General features: G+C 42.6%; 1 protein-coding gene across 1 annotated transcript; it reads left to right on the top strand.

The window, feature by feature from the left end:
- The first annotated feature begins 3,549 nt into the window (after positions 1–3,549).
- Positions 3,550–7,171, top strand: TSPYL1 (TSPY like 1). Its single transcript, XM_019929617.3, has one exon. The coding sequence runs from the start codon at positions 3,940–3,942 to the stop codon at positions 5,248–5,250; it is 1,311 nt and encodes a 436-aa protein (XP_019785176.1). The 5' UTR covers positions 3,550–3,939; the 3' UTR covers positions 5,251–7,171.
- Positions 7,172–10,274: the final 3,103 nt, after the last annotated feature.

Raw genomic sequence — 10,274 nt, 5'->3', positions numbered from 1 at the left:
GATTCCTTGAAATATGGAGAATAATTTCATAGTTGTGTGAACGTTTCCTCACAGAACCATATTAGAATATATTAGATTCCTTGGGGTAGTGGGGTTTATTGCCAACTGCCCCACAACTGCTCTGTAGTGTACAAATACATCTTAGATTCCAAAGTGCAAGAAGGTAATATATGAAACGTAACCAAAATATATTCCCTCATCAAGTAAAATGTAAAGCAGTACAGACACACTGTTAGTTTTTGTAAGATCATCAAGGTTTTAATTTATTCAAATCAACAAATATCCTTAAGAATCTACCAAAATCTCAGCTCCATGCTATGTTGAGTAAATACAAAGGAAGAAGCAACTGGGCTCCTATCTCATGGGATGATGCTGGGATGCTGAGATGATGAGACTGACATGTATGAAACAACCAGGGTCACTAAGAGGAAGAGTATAATTACATCTAAATTGCATGGCACAGCTCATAAGAGTTGCAGAAGTTCAGAAGAGGAGTGGTAGAGTGGTAAAGGAACTCTACCTTAGGGGTAGAGTTAGGGACAGGGAGGCAAAATGTAGCGTATGATCTTGGTTAAGGCAGTTAACCTCTCAGCATTATTGTTTCCTCTTCTATAATGTTTGACAATTTAATGCATGTAAAATGCCTAGCACAATCTAAAGCAAGAAAGGTTTGTGGTGAGGTCTTACAGAATGGGTAGTATCTGCCCAAATAGAGTGTGTTTCAGAGAGCAGGATAACCTGCCTCATATAAAAGAGACACATATCCCTTTTAAGGTTTTAGGTTAAAAAAGGAAGAACTCACAAGGAATAGCCCTACTATAATAAGTACAATCTTCTGTGGCAAATAGCAACCACATTTCTTTTCCCTGCATGGCAAAATAACTCCTTTAGCATGTGAGACTTGGTGCAGGTTGAAATCCTAGACAGTTCCTTCTGACAAGCAGACGCTTTCTTTAAAAAAAGAAATGGCATAGAACACACAAAGCTGCTTTTCCTTCTAAATCCTTGCTTCTAGCTGCCCCTTCTCTTATTCAAAAGTGAGCACTTACTCCAAAGTGATCATAACCTCGGCCCTCCATCTTCTATAATAAAGAGTTATAATCACAATCACTTCTCTACTGTGATTTTCAGATAATTAAAATTAGAAGAAATTTAAGTTTGTCCTCATTCCTGATTCATTCAACCAAATAGCCCATATCATGGCCTTTTTCAAATGTACTGACAATAAGAGAAGGAAGGGTTCCCCCAAAGTGTCTCAATACTTTTGGGGGAAATTACACTCACCACAGTCCTGATTACATTTACATGCACCACCTATCACTGGAGTCTTTCCTAACATTATCAGTTAGAGTACTAATTAATTATACTTTTGGACATCATAATGGTGACTTGGACAAATAAAGCCACATTTTCTAGTACTGGTCAAAGCCTGATACTGTCTTCTGCTCAAAAACAGAAGGCATGTTAGTAATAAAAGCTTCCACTTTAGGCCAAATTAAATTATTCTAGTTCCAAGACAGAGGATGATTTCATAGTAATGAGGAAGAAGTGGGCCTTGTGGAAAATTTCATTATTCATTCTTATCTATACAAAAGTAATTTCAGCCATGCATTACAGGCTCATATCCATTTCTTGCAGACAGAAATGAAGTAAGGCTTGGAATCATTACCTTGGCTTGTTCAGAAATGAGAGAAGAATTGGAAATACAGTGCTGGTGGTTTGAGGCTTTGCTATGTAGCTCACCCAAATATGTCAGTCCTTTCAGTGTTTGTTTGTCATACAGTGTGACCACACAAATATACATTATTTGTAAAACAAAACTGTTTTCCCTGTGGTTTTTCTATGCTTTCTGAGGCTTTGATGCATATGTCCAAATTCATTCTGACTAGGATTTCGTTACTGAAGACAGTAGAGCAGTCCTCCGGTTTGCTGGTGGCTGACAGGGAGGAGAGCAGGGTGACAACCCATGTGCCCCTTACTTCTGCAAGCACCAAGCTGCAGGCAGAAGAAACCGTATTCTGTCCATCTGTTCCTTTGTTTAACATTCTAATAATCTATGCAACACTGTGGAAGGCAGTGTACCAGGCACTAGGTAAACGGTACTAAACAAAACCATGACCCTGTCCTGGAGTTCACAGTCTTCTCAAACATATTTTATGGTAGGTTTTGGGTTTAACTTTGCCTTTCTGTGTACATATTGCCTAAGTATATTTCTGGACTTGATAGCCAAAAAGACACTCAAGATATGATACATCGTAGCTGTTGGGAAGGACCTCAGGGGAAGCAATGGTGAGGTTGAAGGGGATGCTGCCAGGAAAAACTTGAGCCACACATAGACACAACCAAACCTCAACCCAAGGAGTGTTCATTTCATACTGTTGTAACAAATTACGACAAACTTAACAGCTTAAAACTACACAAAGTAATTATCTTACAGTTTTGGAGGTTAGATGAAATCAAGGTGCTGGCGCAGCTGCATTCCTTTGGAGGCTCTATGGGAAAATCTATTTCCTTCCTTTCCAGCTTCTAGAGGGTACCTTTATACCTTGGATCTTCGTTCCTTCCTCCATCTTCAAATCTGTTTTTTTCTTCTTTCTCCTTCTCACCTCTGCTCTGGTCATCACATCTCACACTTGACACTCCTGCCTCCTTCTTATCATCATAATTACACAGGATCCATCCACCCGAATAATCCAGGACAATCTTTCAATCTCCGGCTCCTTAACCAAATCAAATCTGCAAAGTTCCTCTTGCCACCTAAGATAACATACAGGTTCTGAAGGTTAGGACATGGACATCTTGGGGGGGCCATTATTCAGTCTACTATACAAGGCAAAGCAAATAGAAAAAAAAATGTTTGCCTCTTTTACACCTTGAGGCAACTAACTGAAAGCTGGCATTATGCAGTTTCTTTTCTACTTACGACCATTTTGGTTACCGTTTTAACTGGCTTTTCTTCATAAAAATGGCAGTGGGTGGCCCCTCCACCGGTATTTCTCTGAGGCCTCCTAACTCTCTAACACCAGTTTTCCTCACAACAAACTAAACCTGAGACACTGACATCCCTCTTAAAGTCGGCTCTATGAGCTAATTAACATGGATACTTCACCAAAGCCAACCTTTCCTACCTCCTTGCAGAACTAAACTCGTTAATAGATTAATAGTTTACGGGGCTGGAAATAGCTTTTGTATTTCCTGCAGTGAGGGGCCATGGAGCAAGATTTAGCAAATCGATCCTGACTTAATTCCTGCAGACATTACGCAGGACAAGCTCTTCTTTGATGCAGATTATAAAGGTAAGACTAGCAAGGAACAATATGCATCAGTTTCGTGGTGAAAAGTCGCTCAGTAGCTTTTTCTCCCAGTGATGTCAGAGGCCAGAATATTTTCATTTCACTTCTACTTGAGAAAAGGGAAACAATTTGCTATTCAACTTAGTTTAAAAATAAAGAGAAGATTTTTGCTCCTGGCCATTATGGAATAACAGGGAGTAGATTTACCTTCCTGCCTAGAAAATACCAAACACCAGAAAAACTTGTTTTCAGACGACAGCAGGCAGTGTAGTACTGGGATCCCTACAAGCTGGAGGTACTCTCCAGATGCATCGCAGGGAAGGTCCTCACTGCTTCAGCCTCTGAGTGCGAGCCACATTTATTTACGTAAGTCAAACTACCAGTCCACCCGATTAAATTCATAGGAATAAAACTAAGAAAACACGCTCGGATCGCAGGGTACCAGGTAAGCCGCGCCAGGACTTGCCAATTCTCGCGTCAGGGTGAGATCTACAGCCGTGACGTCACCCTCACGGAGAGGCTCGCGAGACTAGCGAGTGGGTGGAGAGAGCGGTGAGTTTTCGGTGAGAGCAGCGGGTTTTCGCCGAGCGCGGCTTCTGCGGGGAAAAGCAGACGGTAGCCTGACGTTTGTCTGGCTGCTGCCGACATGAGCGGCCCGGATGGGGTCGAGAGGACGCCTCTCCCTGAAACCCCCAGTCTCACCGTCCCCGACCGTGCCCCCGGAGACCTGGATTCTCCCAGGTGCCTGAAGCTCCGTGAGGAAACCGAGGCGTCACAGGTGATGGCGGAGACGGGTGAGGGGAGCTTCGAAGCCGTGGCGCCCGCACCGTCCCAGCTTCCAGAGGAGCGGGGCGCCCCCCGCGCTGCTCCCGCAGATCCGGTCTGTGACGGTAAGCCCCAGATCGGAGGCGGTGGGGATGGCGGTTACGTAGCGCCCGAAGCGGGGCAAGAGCAGGCCCCGCCTCCCAGTGAGAGACTGGAAACGGCGTTTGTATCCCTGGCGACGGACGGCAGCCGGGGAAATGGCTGCCGGCGGGGAGAGCCGCGGGGCCCGGGTGGGGAGAAGGCCCTAGAAACCTGTGGCGCAGAGAGGTTCGGATCTGAGCTGATGGCGGAGGCGAAGGCTGAGGAAGTGAAGACTGAAGAGGGCCCCCTCTTCTCAGTCGCAGTGGATGAGGAGGTGGCGGAGAAGGAAGGAGTGAAGGAGGGGGAGGGAGTGGAGCAGGAGATGGAGATGGAGGAGAAACCAGTAGGTGAAGAAATAGAAATGGTGGAGAATAGAGTGGTGGAGGAGGCAGGGCACCGGCCCTTGCGGATGGATCTCCGCATGAACCCTCTGGAGGCCATCCAGCTGGAGCTGGACACTGTGAATGCTCAGGCTGACCGGGCCTTTCAGCAACTAGAACATAAGTTCGGACGGATGCGTCGACACTACCTGGAGCGGAGGAACTACATCATTCAGAATATCCCGGGCTTCTGGGTCACTGCCTTTCGGAACCACCCCCAGTTGTCCCCCATGATTAGGGGCCAAGATGCAGAGATGTTAAGATACATAACCAATTTGGAGGTGAAGGAGCTCAGGCACCCTCGAACAGGCTGCAAGTTCAAGTTCTTCTTTCGAAGAAACCCCTATTTCCGAAACAAGATGATTGTCAAGGAATATGAGGTCAGAGCCTCTGGCCGAGTGGTGTCTCTTTCCACTCCAATCATATGGCGCCGGGGCCGTGAACCCCAGTCCTTCATTCGCAGGAACCAAGAGGTCGTTTGCAATTTCTTCACCTGGTTTTCAGACCACAGCCTTCCAGAGTCTGACAGGATTGCTGAGATTATCAAAGAGGACCTGTGGCCAAATCCACTGCAATACTACCTGCTGCGTGAAGGAGTCCATAGAGCCAGACGTCGCCCAATAAGAGAGCCAGTGGAGATCCCCAGGCCCTTTGGGTTCCAGTCTGGTTAAACTTTGCCCTTGGTAATGTTCCTGCATAAAGTCCCTTTCCGCCCCTTGCTGGACCTGTGCTTGGGCTACAGAAATGAGTATGCCTTCTACTTTTTTTTTTCCCCCTTTCTTTTTCTGACATTTCTGCAGCCTTTTTCCCTTGGACATTCAGTTCTCTCAGCCTCAAGATTGAGACCATCGTGACCACGCTCCACCACTTCCACATGTGCATTAATATCACATGCTGCATGGCCATGATTCACCCCACTCCTAAGCCAAGTTTGTGATGATGTAAATTGCACTGCCTTTATCTGCACTACTTGGACCCCGTTTGTTCCCAGGGCCTCCGGTCTGCCTCTTATACCTGGAATTCTAGATTTGTCTAGGAGCCCATTCTACCCACTTTGCTCTGCAGTACAGGCATATGGCCTGTGGACAGTTGCGGGCCTTTAATGATACCAAGGGAGAACAGCAGTGGACCACTTGGCCTGTATGATTTATGTGACTCCATTGCTCTTCTTGTGCCTCTGGTCACCGCCTGTCGCTGTCTGCTACTGGCTGTGCCCTTGGCTGCTACCTACTGGATGAACATCTTCTAGACCATTGTCAGCCCCACTCTGGTTTCTGGTAAACAGTCTCCAGGTTTCTTGCCGGCACACAAAAGACCTTCCATTCTCCCCAAAAGACCTCTTCTCTATTCCTCACCCCACCCCGCTTCCTTCCACTCCCTTCATCCAGAACCCTATTAACTGTCAGGCAAGCGGTTGAGGTGACAAGTTAGACTTGTCCTTGTGGCAGGATGGTCTAAGGCTGGTGTCCTTTCAAAGTACCAGGCTTTCTCAGCCTCAACTAGTGAATTCAGCCAAAACCTAGGTACCTCTTTGTGCCTCCTTTTCTCATCGGGAGCGTGATTAAGTGCCAGGGTGGCAGTACACTTTCTCCATTGTCTCTCTCCTGGCTCTTAAAAGAAGTGATAGCTCATAAACATTTGCAGAATCAGGTCTTTTAGTTTTAATTTGGCTCTCCATTATTTCCAGAGACAGGTTGTCTTGTGTAATAGACTACCAGAGCTCTTACTTCCCTCTGCTTTCTTCCCTATCCTCCACCCACTTTAGCAACATCTAGAGGGTTTAAAGGGAGACAGATTTATTAGATTAAATGAAAAGCGATATCTAGGCCCTAATGGATGGAAGAACTAAAGATACTGTGATGGGTGCCCAAAGCATGGGAAACTAAACAGAAGACCACAGGCAAAAATGAGCCAGGTAAAAATTGGGCCTAAAATTAAGACTGAGAGCCTTCAAGGAAGGTTCTTTCTCTGTCATTGGTGATGAGAGAAGTTATTTTTCTCAGGATAAACATGGGAGAATTGAAGGGGGTTGGAATGTTAAATATGTTGTCTAGAGAAGAGATCTTTAAAGAAATGCAACTCAACTTTGAGTGCTTTCTCTCGTTTTCATTTGACTGACTTTATGAGGAGGATTAACACTGTGTCTTTTATTTCATTAGTATTTAGTAAATCTTGTTATGTTATTTCTGCTTACTGGGAAAATTGAGCTGTACAGGCTTTATTTTGCTTTCAGTTGGGAACATTTGGAACAGTCTTATTTTCCTGTATGATATAGAGACTTAAGTGAATATCTATAGCGGATTTCAACTTGTTTCTGTTAAAACCGTATCCTTAGAAATATAATTTGAATAACTAGTTCTTGTCATATTATTAAGACTTTGGAAATTGTTGTCTTCGTGGAAAAATAACATACTAAAAATGTGTGGCTTGATTGTCTTGATAATTTCCCAGTTAACAACTTAGTAATTGATGTGTCTCTTTTCCTAAGTAGCATAAATACTTGTGAGGTTGCTCTGTCTCATTGAAAGTATACCATTGATATATTTGTCTTTCCTTATATGCATGATGGTAAAATAAAAGCATGTTACTCTGCTAGATTTCTTATTTCTCACCCTGCACATAAACACACATGAAGAAATTGTTCTAGGTGATGGCAGGTTATGGAATTATTAAAGTTCTTAAATGGATACAATAGGCGTTATCCCAAAAGTAAGAAAATGAGGAACACTACTGTACTTTCAGTAGGGAGGTTTGTTGTTTCTGTTGTTTTACTTTAAAATGGTAACAATTTCAACTTCTTACTCATGATTGCATTCTTTTCCATACAGCTTGTGTAACACTATCCCCCCTTCACTTCCTTAAAGCTTCCATTTCTGTCTCTATAAATGATATTCTCAGGTCATTCAGGCTCTCTTTATTCATTTGTGCATTTAGTAAGCAAACATTCATAGAGTTCTTATCATGAGTGATACACTCTTCTATCCTTATACTTTCTCAACTGTAGAAACTTGTTTACTTCAAACCTCACCACCTTCTGTGTCAAATCGCCCTGGTGGCGCAGTGGTTGAGAGTCCGCCTGCCGACTCAGGGGACACGGGTTCGTGTCCCGGTCTGGGAGGATCCCACGTGCCGCGGAGCGGCTGGGCCGGTGAGCCATGGCCGCTGAGCCTGCGCGTCCGGAGCCTGTGCTCCGCAACGTGAGAGACCACAAGGGTGAGAGGCCCGCGTACCGCAAAAAAAACAAAAAAATTGGGGAAAGACTGATGTCCAAATAATTGACACAGTGATACAGTAAAATAAAGAGATATACTTTCACATGTTTTTCACTTTCCCTTTCTTTCTAATTTGAAAGCTTTGTGAAAGCAGAGGTAGGGTGTCTTTTACCCTCATTGCTACATCTAGCATAATGTTTTGCCCGTACTTGTCACCAGATAAATATTTATTGAATGACAAAATGAATAACTCAAATGGAAAAAAAGAACAAAATAACTTAGTACCCAGAAAAGACTTTTGATGAGGTAATGGAAAGAAGAAAACAGTTTTCAAGGCATTTGTAAAAGTGATTGTCAACAAATTTGCAAAGCCTTTCTTAAATAAATTTCTTGTTTAATAATTAGAAAAGGTTTAAACACTATAACTAACTTTTCACTTGCTATTTTAACAGGGCATTAATTTTGGATCAACTTTTATGTGCTTTGTTTTTGTACATTTTAAGGTGACGATCACACTGGAGATAGAAAGGGGGTTAGACTCTATAGACATGTTCTGTCTAATACAGTAGCCACTTGTCACCAATGGCTATTGAGCACTTGAAATGTGGTTAGTCCAGATTGAGATCTGCTAAAGTATAAAATACATACTTGATTTCAAAGACTTAGTGTGGAAAAACAGAATGTAAAATGTCTGAATTTTTATATCGATTGCATATTAAAATATTTTTGATATATTGGGTTAAATAAATATTAATAAAATTAATTTCCCCTACTTACCCATTTTTAAAAAGTGGCTGCTGGTAAATTTTATATAGGACAGTGTGGTTCTAGACTTCTTGATGAATATGTCAAAGCATATAAAATATCTGTAGAAGTTTAACATGTTAATCTTTTCTCCCCATGAAATTTTTTGTGACTTTAGGGCAAGGTTTATCTAGCTAAAATTCAAGATGTGTAAAGTATAGCTAGAAGCCAATGGGTAAAAGGTAAAATGATATGTCTTTAATCAATTTGTTTTTGAGTACCTAAGATATACTCAGTACTTCATAAAACGTATTGCGTAAATTAATTTGGGGTATAAGTAGGGTAGATATGGGTGCCAAATTTGCACTTGTAACTGATAGTTACATTGGTTATTTAAGGTAGTCTCGGGCTTCCCTGGTGGCGCAGTGGATAAGAATCCGCCTGTCAATGCAGGGGACACGGGTTTGAACCCTGGTCCGGGAAGATCCCACATGCCACGGAGCAACTAAGCCCGTGTGCCGCAACTACTGAGCCTGTGCTCTAGAGGCCGTGAGCCACAACTACTGAAGCCCGTGCGCTTAGAGCCCGTGCTCCGCAACAAGAGAAGCCACCGCAATGAGAAGCTGGCGCACCACAACGAAGAGTAGCCCCCGCTCGCCACAACTAGAGAAAGCCCGGGCGCAGCAAGGAAGACGCAACTCAGCCAAAAATAAATAAATAAAAAATAAATAAATAGTCTCTAACAACGTTTATGACCTACAGCTTTGTATTTTTCTAGAATAAAATGGTCTGTATTTTTTGGTTTACAGATGTACATGAAGCTCAGAAAATAATTTCAGTCAGTAAACACACCATTTTGTGTATGTTATGTGGGCTCCAAATTTTAACAATTGGCCAGCAACAGAAAGAAAATATCCCAAGCTAGCTTTGGACCAAGTCAATTCAATGCTCACCACTTGAATAAGTATATTTTATTTTATTTTTTAATATTTATTTTATATTTTTATGTTCTCTGTACCTTCCTGAAAAGTGTATTTTAGTTTTGAAAATTAGTGTCGTCTAAAGTGTAGTGAAAATTACAATTTGAAGCAATTACTATTTTGTATTGGATACTATATTAAGGATTATATGGGATAGTAAAGTAAAGGTTGTCCTTGCCCTTGAGGAACTATCTCATTAAGGGGGTGCCATTCTTTGGATGTTTCCTCTTCAGCAAATTCACATCCTCAAACTAGTTATGTGCATAAGAAAACTCGGGGGCTTAATGTGGCCAGGAGGAGGTGTCAGAGATGATCAGGACCATACCCTCAGGGCCATCTTCCTCTCCCTCAATGTTAGTATATAATTGAAGTCCTAGATTGTATAGAAGTGACAGATAACAATCTTTATCCATTCATCAGAATGGGAGGTGTTTCACTTGTGAGCAGTACCAGCTCCATCTCCATGTTTGCTTGAAGTGAATTGTTTGAGCTCTGTAGGGTCACCTTGATCTATTTCCTCTGACTTCAGAGGTTCTCAAAACCTACAGAAGAATTTCCATGGGGCTACGTTAGGAAAACAATGTCTACTTCTTGGCTTCACTTTTTCAGGATTTGCATTCAATATAATTTCCCTGAGAACAGGCCAGGAAGAAATGGTTCTATTAAAAATGTAAAAGGTCAGTTAGGTAAATTGCTAATTTTTATAAATAACCAAATGTCTTATTAGCAACTTGAAGAGACAGGGAAGACAGGCTGGTT

The sequence above is a fragment of the Tursiops truncatus genome, chromosome 12 (assembly GCF_011762595.2).
Source record: "Tursiops truncatus isolate mTurTru1 chromosome 12, mTurTru1.mat.Y, whole genome shotgun sequence".
In the NCBI taxonomy this organism is placed as follows: Eukaryota; Metazoa; Chordata; class Mammalia; order Artiodactyla; family Delphinidae; genus Tursiops; species Tursiops truncatus.
Note: the sequence above shows the minus strand (reverse complement) of the source record. Positions and strands in the feature narration are given on the sequence as shown.